The 21,428-nt window shown below is 41.0% G+C and overlaps 1 protein-coding gene across 4 annotated transcripts in view; it reads right to left on the bottom strand.

The window, feature by feature from the left end:
* The window catches only part of RALGAPA2 (Ral GTPase activating protein catalytic subunit alpha 2), a 319,809-nt gene extending 307,753 nt beyond the window's left edge, over window positions 1-12,056 (bottom strand). For 2 of the 4 annotated variants that reach the window (XM_059406444.1, XM_059406445.1), the window contains exon 1: window positions 11,674-12,053. In XM_059406444.1, coding sequence (XP_059262427.1) covers window positions 11,674-11,779 — 106 coding nt within the window. In that variant the 5' untranslated portion in view covers window positions 11,780-12,053. Of the gene's footprint in view, window positions 1-11,673 lie in introns of all 4 variants that reach the window. The other 2 variants (XM_059406446.1, XM_059406447.1) reach the window with 2 other exon arrangements.
* Between the last annotated feature and the right edge of the window lie 9,372 nt (window positions 12,057-21,428).

Here is a 21,428-nt window from a genome sequence, read left to right as displayed (position 1 = left end):
TACACCAGAAGCCTCACCAATAACATAAACAATTAACACATATTTTGAATACATGTAATATGCACATGGTATGCTGTGCTGTTACAATAAAGTAAGCTAGAGAAAAGAACATGTTATTAAAATCATAAGGAAGATAAAATACATTTATAATCTTATATTGTTACTATTAAAAAAAAAATCCACATATAAGTGGAATTTAAGCAGTTCAAACCCATTGCTAAACAGTCAACTATACGATCACTCTGGTGGAGCAGAATGGTTTTAAAAAGACAAAAAAAATCCCCCAGCTGGTTAAACACACACAGAGATGGTTGCCAGGGGCTAGAGGGAGGAGGGAACAAGAGACCGCTTCATGGGTACAGGGTTTTCTGTTGGAAACATTTTCTGATGAAATGTTCTGGAACTAGATACAGGTATGATGACTGCACAGCACTGTAAATGTTCTAAATGCCACTGACTTGTTCACTTTAAAATGGATAATTTTACATTATGTGAAATTTACCTCAATAAATAAAATTTTAAATGTGGAAACAATTCTGCAATGCATTTCTTAATCACCTTTAAGTACACCTATCATCATTTCCAAGAAAAGGAAATTAAGTCAAATGATATGTACATTTTTAAGACCATTAGCACATACCAAAAATTACTTTCCGGGGAGATCATACCAAATTAGAATCCTATCAAAGGTGTATTGGAAAGCAAACACAGATAACCAGGAGGAATCAATAAGGGCAAAAAAAACAAACACAACAGCAACTTTACTAAAATAATAGGTAAATACATTTTTATTTGTAACTATATATCGTAGAGAACTGAAGTGACATTTAAAACACTGGTTCTTGGGGCACCTGGGTGACTCAGTTGGTTAAGCTTCTACCTTCAGCTCAGGTCATGACCCCAGGGTCCTGGGATCCAGCCCTGCATTAGGCTCTCTGCTCAGCAGAGAGCCTGTTTCCCCCTCCCTCTCTGCCTGCCTCTCTGCCTACTTGTGATCTCTCTGTCAAATAAATAAATAAAGTCTTAAAAAAAAATAAAACACTGGTTCCCGTCATTTCTTCATTTGTGACATGTGTATGCATATTTTAAACATATGTTCTAATTTTTCCTGTTAATACATAGGGGCCCTCTATGTACTGAGGATATAACTATATCCTGTCCTATAAATTTCAAATATTTTTCCATTTGATTATTTACTTTTTTTATTTCAGTTAAAATGATGTGTCTGCTTGTGTACATATTTATTTTAGGTGCAGAACGAGAGGACTGGAACCATTCTCTCCAAAATAAACAGCTGCAATATGACACGCATGCACACACGCACACACACACACTCAAGACGATATTTCACTTCTACCTCAAAGTTCAGCATAAGCTCTACCACATCAAGCCTAATTAACCCAAACACATCCTTCTCTTATTAGACATAAAATCCATGGAAAATAGAAGTCTACACTGTTTGTCCCAGAAATATGACCATACAGAAAATAAAACACGTTAATCCCTTTCAAAAGTTGTAAAGAAAGAACACATGCCATCTATTCCCCTCTCTTCCATGCTGTCTTAAAAATACTATCAAAGACCTTATTGAAAGAATTTTTACTAGTTAGCACCAATCCTTTTGGGGATATATTGACTCAGTTTTGGTTTCTATATATTTAAAATTTACAATAGTGTCTCTGCAATTCTGTTTCCATGAAAGAAGTCTCACCCAAGGTTATCCCTCCCTAAGCCCTCTAGTCCAGCTGCCACTCTTCCCTGACCTCCTTGCCCAACCTCTTCTCCCTTCTGTCCACACAAGTAGTCCTTTCTTACAGCTCTTCTCCTTGGGATCAGAGGGGTGGGTGTGATAATGAGTGCAAGGTTAGGGGACTCTTTCAGGAGACCTTAATTCTCAGTCTCAAATCATTACCATAATGATGGGAACATCTGGCTAGTGAGAATCATCTTTGGGGCAGAAAGGCTTTTAGAAATTTTTCAAAACATAAGGTGGCTGTTACTCCCCCAGGGACTTACATCCGTCTATTTGGAAATCACATTTTGGGGTTTGCTTTTTAAACAGTTGTTAATTCCAATTGGATTACAAGCTCTGGCAACCCCAACACTGTGTATAGTGCCTGGTACATATTCTATCTGAATAAAAAATAACCACTAAATAAACAACGGGACTCTCCAGCCAGCTGCCTGGGTTCAAATCCTACCTCTGTCACTTACTAGCTGTGTAACCTTGAACAAGACAGATTCTTAACCTCTCTGTGTCTCATCTGTAAAATGAGGAGAATAATATTATCTATTCCATTTGGGAGGATTACATGAGTTAATTCACAGAAGAGTATTTCTGGCAGTGAGTGGCACATGGAAAGTGTGATTAAATGCTAATTATTATGAGTATGAATAAGGAAGAATGTTTCCAGAAGGAATCAAGATGAACAAGAAGTTCTTCATGTTCTCAATGCATTTATCATCTAGGACAGGAGATTCAGCAGATATAAGGCCAAAGCCATAAATGCCAAATGTGAAGTTCAAAAGGTTACGGGAACTCTGAGGAAATATCATCTCAGGGCAGACAGATAGAGAAAGTTTTTGTGGAAGATGTGGCATGCTCATGCTGTCTCCTGGAAGGGTTTTAGGATGGGCAATACCTTCTGGGGAAAAGGGACAATGTTTCAGTTTGGGTTACCTGAGAAGTAGACACTAAGACAGGATTACATGTGTAGGAGATTTATTGGGGGAACTGGCTGTGAAGGGGAAAAGGAAGAGACCTGAGAAGGCAGGGGGAGGCCAAACCACAGTACAGGTCTGACCCCTGTGAAGGAGACAGGGAAGGAAGGAAGGCTGGAAGGAAGGGTCTCAGACTCCAACTCAGTCCTAAGAAGGTCTTGACCAACCCATGGGGAGTCCTCAAGCCAGTTACTCTTCAGAGGCATCTGGATCTTGCACCAGTGGACGACAGTAGTATTCCCACTTGCTCGGTAACTGCAAGTAGCCCAAGAGAAGCTCAGCTTTGGCTAAGAAGTGTTGGTGAATCCCAAGGGCAGCAGCTGGAGCCATCAGTCAGTCATGACCCTCAAAGCAGAGGCCTGAGCAGCATATTCTCATGGCTCCCACAGTGGGGCACAGGCAGTGTGACTAGTACCTGTGTGTCCTTGAAACCATGGTTGACGTTCAGTGAATTTGTGCCATCACTTAAAATCAAAGACAAAACAATATCAAAGGGATCCTTATCTTTTTAAGCTAAACCACAGTTGCAACAGCAAAAATGACGTATTTACTATTGAAAATTACAACTACTTTGAAAATATCTTTCAGATGTGGTTTCAGTTTGTAAAACAATATAAAAGACATAAAAATGGTTGTGAAATATCTTTTTTATAAGAATCGCAGTTAAAAAACTTGAAATGGGCATTCAGAATTAAGTCAGAAACAAAGCTTGACTAAAAATCTAAAAGGTTAAGTCCTTTCTGAACTGGTAGGTTAAGGCAGCATATTAATCCAATGAGAATATGAGAAAACACATTGCAAAAGGGCAAGGTGCCACACACATACATACAATCATGTTTCATCTTATGTGAGGTTAAGTGGCATTCAAGGCAAAAATGGAGATCAAAATTACCCCCAGCCACTAGTGCCACACCCAGTAGAACAGAGGAGAGGCATGAAGGAAAGATGACCACTGAGAACACAGCACTTTCCTGGGCTCACCTGCTACCACTCTGGGACACATGGTCACCAAGTGGAAGGTTAGACAATATGTGTACTCCCTAACTGTCCTCGTTTTATACATATACCATTTCCTGGCTTCTCTCCAAGTACTGAATGCATAAGTTAAATGCATTTTGAGGACGCTCCCCAAAAGAACCACAATAACAAGTCATACAGATTATAGTATTTCCTTTAAGGGGATTCATGGCACAGAAGAGGGAACAAGACATCCTCAGTTCCTATCACTACACCAGTAAGAAAATTGACTCAGCAGTTAAGTCTATTTCTTACCTTCACAGAGAAAACATAAACCATGGCATGAGAGCTCCCTCACATCTAGGACCCCATTCTTAGTTCCTCCAAGTGGCCTTAGAGGAAGCAGTCCCTCTTGTCAAGCTTGATCTCCTGCTCGACGGCCTTGATCCCACTGAATACCCCCACCTTTCTCCACTTGTATTCCCTTTCTCTGCACTGCTTCTTCAATTTTGCTCATTTATTAGTTCCTTCTTCTATATATATATAAACTCAAATTTGCTCAGCTCTTAAAAAATAGAAAAAGCATATCCACACATAAACACCCACCCACCCATCCTTGACCTGGGATTTCCTCCCTCTCTTTCTGATATATTAATCTGTATTCTTTCCATTTCAAGACCCAGAACTATGACTCGATGGCTAAAGCAAAAACAGGGTGTTACTGGAACCTGGAACCAAGAAGCTCAGGGGTAGAGATGACACAGACATGGCCGAACCTCTTGGCTCACACAGGGTCTGCTGCACTCGTCTCACCCTCCATCTCTCTGCCCCGCTTCTCTCTCATTATGAATTCCATTTGAGGTTGGTTCCCTCCACACTGGGGAAAGATGAACGCTGGCAGGCCATGCTACACTCTCAGGGTCTGCAATCCAAAAGCTTGGGAACTCTCATTCTCCTGCCACTCATGTTTCAAATCTCAGCGAGTCTGAGACTCTTGGGCCCTTCACCAAGGAGACACACCTAGTCTCCACTTAGGTCTTCCTGGTTCCCAACAACTACCCCCACCACAGGATGAAAGCCACTGGACACTTAACTCCATGGTAGCCACACAATTACCTTCACCTAAGTTCCTCCCTCTTCAGTTCCCTCATCCCTAACTTGTCCCCCAGGGAAAAACCCCACATTTGTCATTCCAAACTCACCCCAGACTGCATCTCACTCAGGAAGCACTGGCAACCTCTCCAAAAAGCATAGATCCTGGGCTTCTGCCTTATTAATATCTAATAAACAGCCCTCCTCAGCAGACAGACAGACAGACACACACTCACATTCACTCATACACTCTGGAAAAAATGTCTATGGAACTAAATTTTTTTAAAATCTGAATACAGCATAGTTGTCTACCACATTTATATATTATTAATTTTACAGTACAATACCACAGTCTTCCTTTAAAATATAATTTTAAAATTTAAAGGGAATCAATTTGCTATTTTGAAACTCAATTTTTTAAAATAAATAATTCACTACAGTTTTATCTATGGCAAGATCAGTACTCTAAACAGCTAGTAAAAGTATTCATGCTCAACTGCAAATAAAAGTTTGCGTCCAAGTATTCTGGACCTATCAATTAGCTCTCTTCCCAGAATAAAATGAGGAAGTCAGCCCTTTTCAGTTGTCTCAAACAAAACATCTGAGCTCCATTGGACTTTTATCCTTAGTCTGTACTTCTCTCATCAGAAGTCCAGACATCCCCAAGCCCTAGAGGCAGGGATTGGTGTATCTGAGATACCACGTATCTGTGTCCAAAGCTCATCTTACTTCCAGAGGTTACAGATATAAAATGTTAGTAATTGATGAGAAATTAGCAAAGGGAGCATTATGGCAAGATGACTTCGCTTCAAACAAGATCTGAAGGTTTGAAACAAGAGACCAAACAAAGACTGCCTGAAGAGCCTGACATTACACCTCAGGCTTTGCTCTGGTTGTAGAATGTCCTTTGGCACTAACATCCATGGAAATATTTTACCACCTGCTAGGCCCGCCAAGGGCACAGAGAGGCCAATGAACAGGAAAACACAAAAGGAGTCTTTTTATCTTCTGCCATGCTGAAATCAAATATAGCCTCAAGTCTCCGTAGAAGAATCTAGTAAAACAGACCAGGAAAAGAGAAGCAAAGTCAAAGCAACATTTTTGGGACAAGTGCAAAAACCCTAGGGCTTTTTGGGGCACCTGGGTGGCTCAGTGGGTTAGGGCCTCTGCCTTCTGCTCGGGTCATGATCCCAGGGTCCTGGGATCGAGCCCCGCATCGGGCTCTCTGCTCCTCGGAGAACCTGCTTCCTCCTGTCTCTCTCTCTGCCAGCCTCTCTGCCTGCCTGTGATCTCTGTCTGTTAAATAAATAAATAAAATCTTAAAAAAAAAAACAAAACACCCTAGGGCTTTTGTTTATATATCAACATTCACTGTGGTGGGTAAATATATTTTCTGATACATAAATATGCTTTTGAGTCAGATAACTAGCAGAAACATAACATGGCCTTTAGAATCAGGAATCCCAGCTCTGCCACATATCAACTAGGTGCTGACAAACAAGTAGTTAACCTAGCTGAGTCTCAGTTTCTGCTTCTACAGGTTGAAAGAACCCTCCCTGCATCAGAGGTTGTGGTAAGATATGATGGAACCATAATGAAAGTAAACCACCTTATCACAGCTTTCTATCCTACTATTAAGTTCCAGACCCCTTGTCCAAAAACCTCCTAGACATTTCCACTTGGATCTTGCCCTTTTCTCAAACTCAACACCTCTAACACCTAATTCATCTTCCCCTATTATTAGCCAGGTTCTCCTCCAACACCTCTGGCTCTCCTACCTGACACTCCCATTCTCCAAAGTGCCTACCGCCAATTATCAAATTACACAAATGACTTTATTGCTAGTCGGACCACAATGCACATGGTAGTTTCAATCCTTGCTGCTAGGAGGCTGGAACAACACTTAGGAAAGAGCACAGTAAATTGAGTCATAAACATGTTCAAACCAAAAAATTTGAATTCAATGGAATCTGTCCTAAGGAAATAATGTAAAATAGAGAAAAAGCTACTTCCCAACATGTTTAGAGCAGTATTATTTAGATCAGAGAAAAAAACAAAGAAAAAGAGAAAGAAAGGAAACAATTTGACCATCCAGGAAATGTAAGCTAACTTACAATACACAGTTTCAACAAATGTTTGTAATTAATAAAAATGAAAGAAAAATGCTAATAATAAAATAAGTTTAAATGGCAACATTTAAATTTTAAGTGAACTTGCCCCTACCTAAAGGAACAGATGCTTGGGATATTTGGGAAATACCCCAAAATGTTCCATTTTACTCCGTCAATATATCGACAGCATTTGTGTTCTCTCCTCACTGGTTCCAAATATTTGCCCCAAGCCCTGATGTCACTTGATTTGCCTTGACTACAGCCTCTTCTCCCAGATCTCTTCTGCTTCAGACTGATCACTTCCCGCCTGGCTTCTACAAACCTGTTCCATCACTTCACGGAGACAATCGCTAGTTCCCCCTGCATTGGTCCTTTGAAATCCCACCCTCCTCTCCATTCACGGAGCATCTTATTTCACGCCCTTGTCATTCGTCTCTTCCTTTCCTGCCAGCATTGTCACCTCTCCCATCACCTTCCAATCCATTTTCCTGGCCCTGCTGACAGCCAAGCAGCTCTCAGATCTTATCATGTGACGTACTAAGAGTTCTTCAAGAGGGCTCTCTCAGCTGCAAGGTAAGGTAGGAGCTTCCAACTCAGACAAACAAGACCTTTTCTGATCTGCCCCCAAACTGCCTCAGCTTCTGCCAGTTAGGCTGCCACACCTCTCCTCCAACAAGATCCCCCAGTTCAATTTACTGTACTGTCTCTACCCCTGGCCTACACAGCACTCCAGTCATGCCTCTGACACTGTGAACACCCTCAGGGCAAGAATTCTAGCACTCTGTCTCATGACCAAGATCACCTTGTGACTCCCTCACTGGACAGAAGGAAGGAGCAGGCTGGTGTTCCTCACCTTTCTACATCATTGCCATGTGTATTTCCACTACCAGCATCCATCTCCCCTTGCTTGGAACTGCCTTCCCACTGCACTTCCCAAATGCTAACCCTGCTCTGTCTAGTATTACGCCACTAGCCACAGAGAGCTACTGAGTTCTTAAAACATAGCAAAATCATTTCAAAATGAGATATGCTAGAAGTGTACAATACACACTGGATTTGAAAGACTGTATGAAAAACAGAACGTAAAAAATAGTAATATTTTATATTGGTTACCTATTGATATAATACAGAGTAGATCTGTGGGATAAAATAAAATGTATTATTAAAATTAATTTCACCTCTTTCTTTTTACTTTTTTAAATGTGGCTACTAACAAATTTTAAGTTACACATATAGTTCAGTAGTCTAGCTATCCTTCAGGGACCAGTATGAGGAAAACCTTCTTCAAAATGCCCTCATGTTTGTGCCACTCTTAATGATCTTATTTGACCTCTTGAAATCCTATAACAGAGTGCAACATTTAAGCCATTACCTAATTTCATACCACATTATATGCTTACTATTATATCAATTCTTCTTGCTTTTTTATTCCATTCCTAAATGGGGATTTGTAGTAGGTACTCAATGTTTAATTAAACATGGGATCTTTGCTGGAGCAACAGAGCAATACACAGAATTTTTTTGGTTTCTGTTTTGTTTTGTTGACTCACTTACTCTTCCATTGATGATTTCAACAATACAGGCAGAACTGGAAGTCAGGGGACCAACTAGCTCTTTGTTCTACCTGTAATTAACACAATGCATACAGGCCATAGTCCATTGCTTGGCCTCTTGAAGGTCTGTCTGGGCCTCAGAATCCCACCTTGTAAAGTAAGGTTAAAAATATCAGGGCAATCTGTAATACAGAGCCAGATAAAAGGAACTAAGCAAATTCTAACTGGAGCCATTACCATGAATGAGAAATACTGTACTTTCCAGAGTTTGTCACATGTATCTCAGCCAGTTGTCTTTAACATAGACTAAGTTTAGAAAGAGAGAACAAACTTAAAGCAATTATCAAAATATAAGGGGTGGTGTGGGAAAGAACCTATCAAAATACTTGTCTTAGCCTATTCATGATGGTAGGCAAGTAACAGGAGAGGAACCTATTACATGCCTCTTACAAGCTGAAGTAGTTTATACATTAGACTCACAATAACCTTTACAAGGCAGACATTACCATACCCATCTGACAGAGTAAATAAACTGAGATTCAAAGACAGGCTAAGTAACCAGCCAAAGTGATGCCGCCACAGGCTGGAAATCCAGATCAGTGGTATCATCTTTGTATGTAAAAAAGCACATCTCTATTATCACTTGAAGACAAAATATGTGAAAAGCAAGACTATTACAGAAATATGCAAATAAAAATACAACAATAATGTCCATTCGTTTCCTTCAAATGGTTTTCTTTTTTTTTTTTTTAAGATTTTATTTATTTATTTGACACAGAGAGAGAGATCACAAGTAGGCAGAGAGGCAGGCAGAGAGAGAGGAGGAAGCAGGCTCCCCACTGAGCAGAGAGCCCGATGCGGGGCTCAATCCCAGGACCCCGAGATCATGACCTGAGCTGAAGGCAGAGGTTTTAACCCACTGAGCCACCCAGGTGCCCCCCTTCAAATGGTTTTCTTGATCCTGGCTAATTCCTGTCTTTTAGATCAAGAGGCCATTTTTTTCTAAATAGACTTTTTTCTTTAAGTAGCAAACAAATAAGGTATATGATGTACTAGGAACTAGTACATTAATGTACTATATTTCTTTAAAGTCTTTCCCAACCACAGTTGTCAACCAAACTCTACATTAGACATTTTAACTAGAAGTCTTCAGACACATTTATAAAAATGTAGTCCCTATGGATAAAGTTGCAGCAAGAAAGTACACTGAGTCATTCCACAAACAAATGCATCCTCAAAAACCGAATATTAAAGAACCTCTCTATTTTACAAAACTGAGATCATAATGAGCTCAATGAAATGAAAAAAGAAAGTTCCTCAAAATAAGATACTGCACCTTAAAATGAAACCACAATTCCACAGCCTTGAAAACAAACTACTTTCTCAGAATGGTAACAATGTACTGTGCATCTCTAAGAAGCCAAACTCATCTAGGTTTAATTGATTCCGCCTTTACAAAATGGAGCCAACTTAATCCTGCAGACTCTGACAGAACAAAAGTTCAAATTCTCTACCACAGGAAAAGTCCCAGAGTATCAAATCCTTTAAAAGACTGTTCCTTTATCAAAAATGTCCCTGCAGTAGGTGTTTATCACTCACTAGAACTCTGCACAATGCAACCTGTGTGAGCATGAAACTTTACTACAGGGAGGAGACAGTTCAGTTTACCAAGGACATTTGACTTCACTTTCATAACTCTAGAAAACTAATCTCTCTTAACAGTAAGTAATTAATTTACATTCATTCCAAACTGAATGGGATAGTGTAAATCTCAAGGAGTCTGAGATTGTGAAGACTGCACTTGGAAAAACCAGGGGTGTGCGTGTGTGTGTGTGTGTGTGTGTGTGTCTTTCCTCAGAGGTACTTCACAGGGTATAAATAGAAATAATTAGCAACTTTTAATCTCATGAACAAGATCTTTACTTAAAATTCTCACATATAGGGGCGCCTGGGTGGCTCAGTGGGTTAAAGCCTCTGCCTTCCGCTCAGGTCATGGTCTCAGGGTTCTGGGATCCAGCCCTGCATTCGGCTCTCTGCTCTGCAGGGAGCCTGCTTCCTCCTCTCTCTCTGCCTGCCTCTCTGCCTACTTGTGATCTCTCTGTCAAATAAATAAATAAAATCTTTAAAAAAAAATTCTCATATATAAAAGGAACTCTTTTATGTCATATTTCCTCAAGTGACAGACACATTAAGACTGCGTATCCTAAATCAGGTGTTTTTTTTTCCCCCTCATTTTACAAATAAAAGAATCCAGAGGAAACAAAGTGTCCTTTTCTCAGCCCCCCCAAAACACTAGGGACAACACAGGTAGCACAGGTGTTTGGTCCTAAACAAAAGTTAAGACTAAGTAGGGAAGAAAATGGAAAACAGAACACAGCCTAGCAAAGCAGCGAGAGATCCCATGCAGCAGGTGACAGGAAGCCTTGGGGACACTTCACAGCCACAAGGATGAGCTTCATGGCAGGTCAACTACAGGCCCCCTGGGCTCCACAGAATCTCCACCCAGCAGTCCATAAAAACGAAAGAAGGAAATAACTCTCACTGTCATCCCGGCAAGAAAGCAGCAGCAGCCTCCTTGAACCCAGGAAAGCCACCCCTCCCTCCACAAACAGGAGGAGCCCCCTTCACACCAACCACACAAGGAAGCCCAAGCGGCCAGACCCAAAATAAAAACAAAAATAAGAGGAGCGCGGGAAGATAGACGACAGCTCAATTAAATTTATCCTGGGAGCGCTGGGAGGCTCCGACTCTCTGAAGACTCCGACTTAAAAGTAAAAATAAAATTTAAGTGGGGAGCAGCCCACAGAAGAGAGGACAGTTCAGTTAAGTCTGGGCTGGGAACACTTGGAGACTCAGTCTACTTCGGGTGTCAGGGTCCAAAATTAAAATTTTAAAAACGAGAGGGGGAGGTGTCAGTTTATTTTCTGTGTGTGAGTGTGTGTGCGTGTGTGTCTGTGTAGCACCTGGAGTGCAGGATTTGCCAGGGAGGGTAAAGTCGCGGGTCCGCCGGCCTTGAGGTGACCGGGAGCAAATCCGGGGTAAGTTTACACTCCGGGCGACAGGCAGCCCCGAGGGCCAGACTGCCCGCTGTCCGGGAACAGTGCTGGGCCCCGGAAAGGGGGGTCTCTCACACCACCCTCTCATGTCCCCCGCATGCGGTGGGCATCCCAGCCCCGACCCTCCCCCAGCACACATCAGGGCAGGAACCCCCGAACCCGGGGACCCACAGCGGGCCTCACCCAGCAGCGCCCGCAGGTGCTTCAGGCGCGTCAGCACGTCCTTCTTGGGGTCCAGCACCTTCTGGGTGGACTTCCTCACGTCTCCGTGGCTCCTTCGGGAGAACATCCCGCCGCGGGAAACCCGGGCCCCGCCGGCGGGGCAGGAGGCGCCTGTGCCGCACTAATCACCTCATAGGGTCCGAGTCCGCGCGTGTCGCGCCGGCCACTCGGCGCCCCCCCGCCGGGCCACCACCGCCGCCTCAGCTTCTGTCCCTGCCGCCACCGCTTCGGCTGTGCCTCCAGGAAGGAGGGGCGGGCCGGTACGGCGAAAGGCGGGGCAGGAAGGCGGTGTTCGACGCGAAATTCACAGCCCCGCCCCGCGGGAGGTGCGGGCCGTCCCTTCGGGATCGGCGCAGGCGCACGCGATTTGGACTCGCCTCGCGGGACCGCGCCGGTAGCGACTAGTGGGCACCGCGAATCACAAAGAAGCTTGGATCATGATCACGCTGTACTACAAGTCCCGGAATGCATTGCGAGAGAGCCCTCCAATCATGTTAGGGTGTCTTAGGCACGATGGGAGTTCATGGGTGGGGTCTGTTACGTTCTTCCTCCTCACCCTACCGTACGCGGCAAGACCTCTAGGGAAATGTAGTTCTTCAGGGGGCGGGGCGCGGTGACTTACCTTTACAGAGTCCCCAAGCCTCTAGACAGCATCCGCCTGCTCCCTTCCTGGCCCAGAGCTCTCAAAGCCTCACTCCTTGCCCTATACCACCAAGCCATTTTCCTCTAGTGCAACGTGAGCCACAGTAACCACAGTAACATCTCTGTAAGGAAAGCTGTGAAGGCTTTTATTTTATTTTTTAAGATCTGTGTCTTTTGTTTGTTTTTTGTTTTTTGGGGTATATTGTTTTGTTTTGTTTTGTTTCAGGGCTTTTAAAATACAAACTATTTCGTTTTGACTTCTAGATACACACTAAGGAGGGAGGGAGTCGAAGTCCCTTTGGCCAAACTAAAATCTGAGCTCCAATTTCACACGAAAATCAATGGCTTTGGCAGCAGAGTGAGCATCTCTACACTCTGGTTCCTGGGATCCAACTTTACTGGGGTATGAGGTTCCCTTGCTCACACAGGTCCTCAGAATCTTGTCTCTTCCTTTGTGGGAAGTGCACGTTCTTTGTGTTGTGCAAGGCTGCATAGCAATCCAGTAGCAGAACCAGAAATGGAACCTGAGGGACCTGACTCTCAGGCTGGTGTGCTTTTTGCAGGTTAGGTGCCTGTAACCTGGAGCAAAACTTTGAAATGGAAAATGGCCTGGAGAGTTCTTACTAGAAATCCGTAGGATTATTTACATGTATCTGGATCCTCTGACACTCCAAATTTTGACATTTGAGCAAGCACTTAACACTGGGTGTTTAAAATCATAGGCTTTCCATCCAATTGGGACAAGACAAGTTTTCTCATTTAAGGGAACCTGTAACTTGGGGGAAGAGCCAAGAGATTTACATAGCTTTGTAGTCTCATAACTAGTGTAATATTTGTCCTCTAGAAGCACTCACTAGAAGTTTATTAAATAAAATGGAGTAAGAGCTCGTTCTATCTATGCTATTTTGACAACTCTAAAAATAGGCTCTAACAACTAAAAGAAATGTTTTCACATGCCCCGATGAGATAAATATTCATATCCTAATCCAAGGAATGTGTGATTGTGACTGTTTTTTTAGAAAAAGGATCTTTACAGATGTTATTAAGGATCTCAAGGTAAATCCTCTTCAATAATCTGGGTAGTCCCTAAATCTAATGAGTGTCTTATATTTATAAGGGATGGAAGAGGAGAAGACACAGAGAAGGCCATGTAAAAATGGAGGCAGAGATTAGAGTCATGTAGCCATAAGCCAAGTGATCCTGGAGCCACAAGAAGCTAGAGGAAACAAGGAAGGATTCTCTCTGGAGGTTTTCCAGAGGGAGCCTGACCCTACCAACACCTTGATTTTAGACTTCTGAACTTAAGAACTGAGAAAATAAATTTCTGTTATTTTAAGCCACCTCATTTGTGGTACTTTGTTGTAGCAGCCCTAGAAAATAAATAGCACCAGATACTGGAGACAACCCAGTGTGAATATCTAACAAGATCAAAATGACTGATACTGATTATAAAACTTCAAATAAATAAAAAGTCAGGAATGCATAATGATACTCAGAAGAATGCTTTTTGGTGTCCTCGGTGAGTGTTTCAAGTGGAAGACATAGCTTGTACCTTTGATAATTTGGGGCAGAATTTTTTTTAAGAATATATTTGGGGCACCTGTGTGGCTCTCAGTTGGTTAAGCATCTGCCTTCAGCTCAGGTCATGATCCCAGGGTCCTGGGATCAAGCCTCACATCAGGCTCCCTGCTCAATAGGGAGGCTTCTTCTCCCTCTCCCACTCTACCCTCTCTCTCTTTAAAAAAAAAAATAAATAAATAAAAATAAAAAAAAAATTATTTATTTATTTGAAAGAGAGAGAGAGCTAGGAGGGGGGGGGGGGGGGGTAAAGAAGGAGGGTAAGGGTGGGGAGGTAAGGGCAGAGGAAGAAGAAACAGACAGACTCTCTGCTGAGTGGGGAGCTCCTTCCAGTCTTCAGGCAGGTCTCCATCAAAGGACCCTGGGATCAGGACTCAGCTCAGCTCAGAACCCCTGAGCTGAAGGCACACACTTAATCAACTGAGCCATCCAGGGGACACCGGTGGCCTGGGTGACTAAGACCCTTTCTCCATAACAAATGGGGAACCTGATCTGAATTGGATGTGTGTTTTAAGATTCTAACCAGGGAAGAGTGCAAGGCTTTAGAACTTTATAATTTCCTCCATACATCACTTACCAGAAAGGATCACGTTTTCCTGATGACCGCAAATTGAATTCACGTGTTCAGGAAGACAGAGCCCAAGAAACCAGGACAGAGTAAGGGAAATAAGACACTGAGAAGTCCCAAAGAATAAAGAGAAACACATATCAATTCTTGATGTTTGTAGGAGGATTTTAGAATTTTTTTTTTTGCTTTTGTATCCTATTTACATAAATTCAAACCAACATGTATTTAGTGAACAAGACATATCTTTAAACTGTGATGACCATAGATTTTGACTTCCCATTCTTTTCTATTTTACTGAAAATTGGTGTTTCAAGGGCCATGTGAAAACTGCAACTCCTACCATCATTGATGTTAAATACTTACCAAACAATTCTAACATTCATCATTGTTGGGCTTATACACAGCACAGGGTCAGGGTCAGAAGTCAATCAATATTTGTGGAATAAATAAACTCATTCATTCATTTCTTCATTAATATCTCAGCATTCTTAGGTAGTGTTGTTTGGAACCATGTTTTCAATTTGATGTGTTTATGCATCCAAATTTTAAATCTATCCCTCTTTCCTCAGAAATCTTTCTAAAATATAGGCAAACCTCTCTGTTTTCTTAAACAGCTTATTCATTGTTTAGGAAACCATAATTTGTCCCACCCACCCACTCTGATCCCCTTCATCTCCTCCTAAATGAGTGTTGCCACCAGACACAAAAGAGATACACCTGGTAGATCTTCCCCATCTTATTTTGACCACTTCTTGACCACAAATTCAGTCACTGCTATCAGAGACAATTTGTTTGCCTTTTTAACTTCCATATTAGAATCTTTCTGTATGTTTAGACCTGCCAGCTCTTAGTTTCCAGATAATCTAAAAGTTAATGTATTTTACTTTCTAATTGTCACCCATCAGAGTTTTTCAGTTTGGAAGGATGGGGATTTTTTCCATATTGACTAAAATATCTTGTGCCTGGCTCATTAATTCTAGTTGTCGTGTATATTCTATTAATTTTGGTATATGGAAAAATTCAGCTGTTAGCTGCAGATTTTCCTATCAGATAAGCTCATTGTTTCTGCTCTCAGGAGTAAGATCTTTTCCTATGTCAGACACACTGTGTCTTCATTCAGATACTATTGCCACAGAGAGCCAGCCCCAGTGAACTTCTGTGACATAGTCTACTTTTATTGGCCATTGATTGGACCTTTACATTCCTATTTTATTTAAAAACAAACAAACAAAAAAAGCTATCGGGGCACCTGGGTGGCTCAGGGGGTTAAGCCTCTGCCTTCGGCTCAGGTCATGATATCCAGGTCCTGGGATCGAGCCCTGCATCCGGCTGTTTGCTCAGTGGGGAGCCTGCTTCCTCCTCTCTCTCTGCCTACTTGTGATCTCTCTCTGTGTCTGTCAAATAAATAAATGAAATCTTCAAAAAAAAAAAAAGCTATGATCCAATAAATTAAATTTTTTTCTTATATTGGCTCTTACCCTGATATTTTGAATTCATTCAGTGTTTATGCTGTGCCCTGAGAATCTGCACCTATCTAAAATCCCTATGAAAAAGGGGATACCCCTCCATAAGAATGAAATGCCAGACTCAATGCTAAAGAAACAAGAAACCCAATGTCCTCATTTTCCAGATGATATATTATTGTAGACACCGAAAATATACTTTTTCTTCTCCAAAAAGGTTTCCTAATAGTTTCTTTCCTTTCCAAATATCTGTCAAATAAGGAGATTTAATACTTAAGCTTGACTATAAATCATTTTAGATGAGAATTTCACTTCAGGAGATACTTGAAAAAGTTTTTGGAAATGTACTAGCCATATTGATATGTCTGATGGACACTTGATAACAAAGCAATGCATTAAGTGGAGGAAAACCTAATCGTTTTTCTAAATTTAGTCAAGCAAATGTTTTCACAGCTGTGCATTTCAACCATATGTCATCTGGTTTGGGTATATTTTCATTTTTTTTAATCATCAGAACAGTATTAACATTTCAGTGGTGAATTGTGGAAACATGTCAAAATTGGAAAAATTCAAGCCTATAAGAAGTATCATAAGAACTTTTATAAATTAAAAAAATATCTTTGAATGATAACATTGGAGAAATCAAGCATCATGGAAACTCTCTAGATAGTAAATATAACTTGCATAGAAGGACAATGTACAAAGACTAGAAAGAGATGAAGTTTCATAGGTGAGAAGCCTGTGAAAATGTGCTCATGACCTCACCTCTTCCCCCAATACACAAAATGCCACCATTGGGTTTAATATTAGCTAAGATTTACTCCCTAATTTAGAACTGGGTGCTAGATTTTCTAAAAATGAATGTAGATTATAGGATGTCCACAAAAACAATTCATTTAAATGGAGAAATCCATCGCACAGTCTTACTTATAAATTCCTGCAATCTTCTAAAAATGAATTTCAAAATAATTCTTAGAGAACAATTCTTACTAACCAGGTCACAAAAATACAAATTCTTTTACTAATCTACATGTAAATCTATGTCCTAAATGGAGACTGCTTTTACTTGGTATTTCAGACAGCATTCTCAGTTTTAAGCAACAGAGACTGGCTATTTAGGTAAAGGTAACTCATCCAGAGAATGCCAGGCTCCCAAAATCAATGGAAGGTTGGAGATTTAGGCCTGGAAAACAACTAGAAAATTAGATGCTAAGGCAGCTCTGGGAGGCCTAGACAAGTCATAGAGCAGAACACATGGGTCAGCATACCAAGACTTTTATGACAATGAAAGAACTTCCACCATCCTGTACATCTTCAAGTTCGAAGTCTCAAGAATATCTAGTTGGCTATATCTTAGATGGATGCCTACCTCATTTCTTCATCCACCTGGCTGCCCTGGGTCAGAAAATCTGAAGTGCTAATCCCCTTTGTAAGTGGGACCACCTCCTACGAAGACTATACAGGATAAGATATACCCCCCAAAAATAATCGAGTGTATTATTGGAGGAAGGGAAGTTGGATGCTGAGGAGCTAAAATAACAACAATAATTAAGAGTGAACAATAACAAAACAATAAGAAAACAAATCATCATGATTTGCTTGACATAAATTAACATATGCCCTGGAAAATGAAAACAATCCATCCATTGGGCTGATGTATAATTAAGATCTTATACTTTAGTGAGATGATTGGAAGACATAGTTTACTGCTTTCAGTAAATCTTTAAGGAAGACTTACATTTAATAGTTTTTTTTCCCCAAATTTTAACTGGGAAATCCCTGATGTCGCTTAGACATAGGATATGTGTGAATTATGCAATTACTAAAATCATCTTAGTGAATAATTGGAAAGAGTTCAATCATATTATTGTTTTTGTTTAACCAAAATTGAAGAATTCAAATGCCACAGGCAACATTACTAAGTACTTCTCTTTATATTATCTTTCTTTCTATGTTTCTATGTTCCTTCTTTTCTCTAAATTGACGTCCCCTCCATGAGACACACTTTAATCACATTTTAGAGTCATTCTTAGTAATCTTTTTGATCCAGTCAGTAGACTTAACTGAGTCCCTCCTCTGTGCTAGTTTATGCACAGCAATGAAGTTACAAATAGAACAAGGACACAATCTTTATCCTCTGAAAAGTCATAGTCTATCTGAGAAGTCAGACATAGCCCAGACCTTGGAGAGCTCACAGTCTAATGCAGGAGATGGACACTAGATAATAATAATTAACAATAGCAATATAGGCAGGACATTATGGGAGATACCAGGAAGGACTGGACAGTAGAGATGAGGGCAGGATTAGAGAAGGCTCCCTGAAGGAGGTGACACCTGAAGTGTGGAAAAGAGCTGATCACACCACAGGCAGGGCAAGGCGGATAATGCAATGGACTGTGTGAAGATCGCCAGAAGCAGTCTGGTTTTGTGTGGTTGTCACTTAGGACTGTGCTTGTGGTTTTACTTGGTATAATGTAGGGGTTGCAGAAATATGTGTATGTTCTTGTAGCCTTATAAAAACAGAGGGCCAAGCGATAGCAAAATATGATGATGCCAAAGTTAGAAGAGACTCTGTGGAAGCAGGAGAGGATGGGGGCAAAAGCAGAGGCTCTGAATTCCAATCCTGCCCCCTTTCTAGCTGTGTAATCTTAAATGGGTGACTCAATTCTCCAAGCCTCGGTTTTCTTCATCTATAAAGTAGGGGAGAAACTCACATTTATTCTAAGGATTAAATGAGTATAGAAAATAATTGAACACAATGCTTGGTACACAAATGTTCATTGACTATTATTTTGTTTTTCTCTTCTCCTCCACTTCCGGAAAATACAAACAATTTCTTCTTGCTAAGACTTTGCACACTTGCTAAGTGTGTTGCCTAGGAGGGGTTGACAGCTGAGTTTCTCATGGTTTTACATCATTGAATCTGAACACCATCAGAATAGGTCAAAGCAATATCCTAGAACCCTTTATTTCACACATTTGTTATGTGTACTCTTCAATAAGGGGAGGCGTATTCACAGATGCCACCATCACACCAGGTGAAATATTACTCCTTTCTGAATTGTCATTGATACTGGATTAGGAATAGCTGGCTAAGGGAAAGGGCATAACGTGTGACTCAGCAGTTTGTTTCAGACATATTTTTCTTCCTCTGGTTCTTGTGAGACCAAATCCATGAATAGTTTATGGGTCCTTTCAAAAATTAAAGTCATACTTCAGATTGTTATAAATCAGATTATAATAAGTCAATTTGATAATTTCGCTCTAACAGTCATAAAACAACAAAATAACATCCCACTGTGTGAAAGCTTTGGTTTAAATAACCCATCCAAAATATGCCAATTGATGTTTTTCTCCATCACTTATATGTTCATTTTTAAAAGCAAAATAATAGGCAATTTTATTGAGCCTCTTCATAATCCAAGGCTTTTCTTACTCATTCATTGATTCCAAAAGCATTAACTGAGTTTCTTTCTGCTGGCCACTTATTCTAGTCACTGAATAGAGATTTGAAAAATTTTTAAAAAAGACAAAATCCTTGTTCCTGAGATGCTCACTATCTGGTTGCATAAATTATCTGAAGATGACACCTTACAAAATAAATAAGAAGTTCTTTTTATTTTTAACTTTCAGAAAGCATTAAGAAAATCCCCTCATTTACTTTGCCTTTATATAATTCTGCTCCTCCACCTCAGCCCTGGTTGTGAGATTGCCCACTGTGGGTGCAGGCTAAATAATTCCACCTGATTGTCAAGGGTTATCAGCAAGGAAATCCCGGAGTCCTAGAACATCTTGAGAGTAAAATGCGACTGACAGTTCATCTCTGCTCTACATGGCTGATAGTTTTGAAAAAATAAGAATCAAAGTTGGTTAGTAATTGGTTGTCACTAGCACTGGGGATGGAAAGACTAACCTGAATCCAACATACTAGTGCTGACAGCATTAGGGTGGCTGGACAATAGCATCTCATCCCAGTACCATTTTGCAAAGCAATTTTGTGTCCTTCTCCCATTCAATCCTCACAACAGTCCATGAATCTGGGTTTCTTAGCTCCATTTTGTCTAGACTAACAGAACTTCTGTGGCTGGCCCAAGATCATCCAACTCATAAGAAGCAGGTCAAAAGGACAAATCAGAGATACTTAGATCAGCAGATCTCAAGAAGTAAATAAATGACTTGGTTGGTCTGCTGGCAGCTGAAGATCAAGATAGACCAGTTCAAAAAGAGTGGGAAAGACTCATGAAGGAGAATATAAAGACTGGCCTGGAAACTGAAATCTACCAAGACTTTAGACTCTACCTTTAGAACCAGAGGTTACTTTAAATTTTATCCAGACAAACTTTAGAATCAGGTCACTTCTCCAAATCTGTAAAGTTAATGAATAGTCAAACTAGGTAAGAAGTTCCAGTGTCTTGACTCCTAGGCCAGTGCTCAACTTCATCACATTATTTGCTGGCTAGAAAGGTCAGTGGAAGCTCAATTTTTAGTTAAAACTGGAAGGAGACTGGGCTCGTCTTTTACGGTAGTTTTTATCAATGAACCTCACTCCTAGTGTTCATACACCCCTGCACTTTTCCCTTCCCCTTGAATTGAAGCTGATTCTGTGATCTTCTATAACTCATCAAACGTAGAGGAAGTGAAAGGGTACCAGTTTCTATGATAAGCCTTAAAAAGACCTGACCGCTTTCATTTTTGCACACTGGAAGAAGCCAGTCACCATGGAATAAATTTGACTATTCAGAGACTGCCACCCTGAAAGATATCTAATCTAGCCACGTGAAGAGACCACACAGAGAGGAACTGAGGCCCCTGGCTAACAGCCTCAGCTGAGCTTCAAGTCAACAGTTAACACCAACTTCCCAGCCATGAGAGTGGGGCCATCTTGCAAGTGCACCCTGAGTCCGGGTCAAAACTATCAGCCATGTAGAGCAGAGATGAACTGTCTTAGCCAAGCCTTACCCAAATTACAGGATTGTGAACAGATAAACAGAAAGATTATTGGAGTGAGCCACCAAGTTTGGAGATGATTTGTTATATACCAGGAAGTAGCTACAATAGCAAAGGTGTGTGCTGGTGCCTCCAAGGATCTGGAAATACCAAATCCAGAAGACTTATCTTCTAATTTGGACAGAGTCACACACTGCATCCACTGGGTTATCTCTAACATCCTTCTGGTTCTAAAATTCTTCAAGCCTGTGACTTCCTGTGGCTCTTCCCTATGACTCTAAACAAGCCTGGTGTCTACATGATAAAGAGATTGTTACCCCCAGAAGGTGACTAGCCTGACAGGGATTGCTTTTCTCACCAAGGTTTAGAAATGTAGGTGACAAGAAAGGAGGGAGACAGAAGAAGCTCCAAGAGTTTGGGTGCGACATGTGGAATACTTACAGATTAATTAATCGAATATCCATAGAAGAAGCATCAAGCAAGCCTGAGATAGGCAGGTCAACAGAAATTGACTTGAG

The sequence above is a fragment of the Mustela nigripes genome, chromosome 7 (genome assembly GCF_022355385.1).
Source record: "Mustela nigripes isolate SB6536 chromosome 7, MUSNIG.SB6536, whole genome shotgun sequence".
NCBI classification, from domain to species: domain Eukaryota; kingdom Metazoa; phylum Chordata; class Mammalia; order Carnivora; family Mustelidae; genus Mustela; species Mustela nigripes.
Note: the sequence above shows the minus strand (reverse complement) of the source record. Positions and strands in the feature narration are given on the sequence as shown.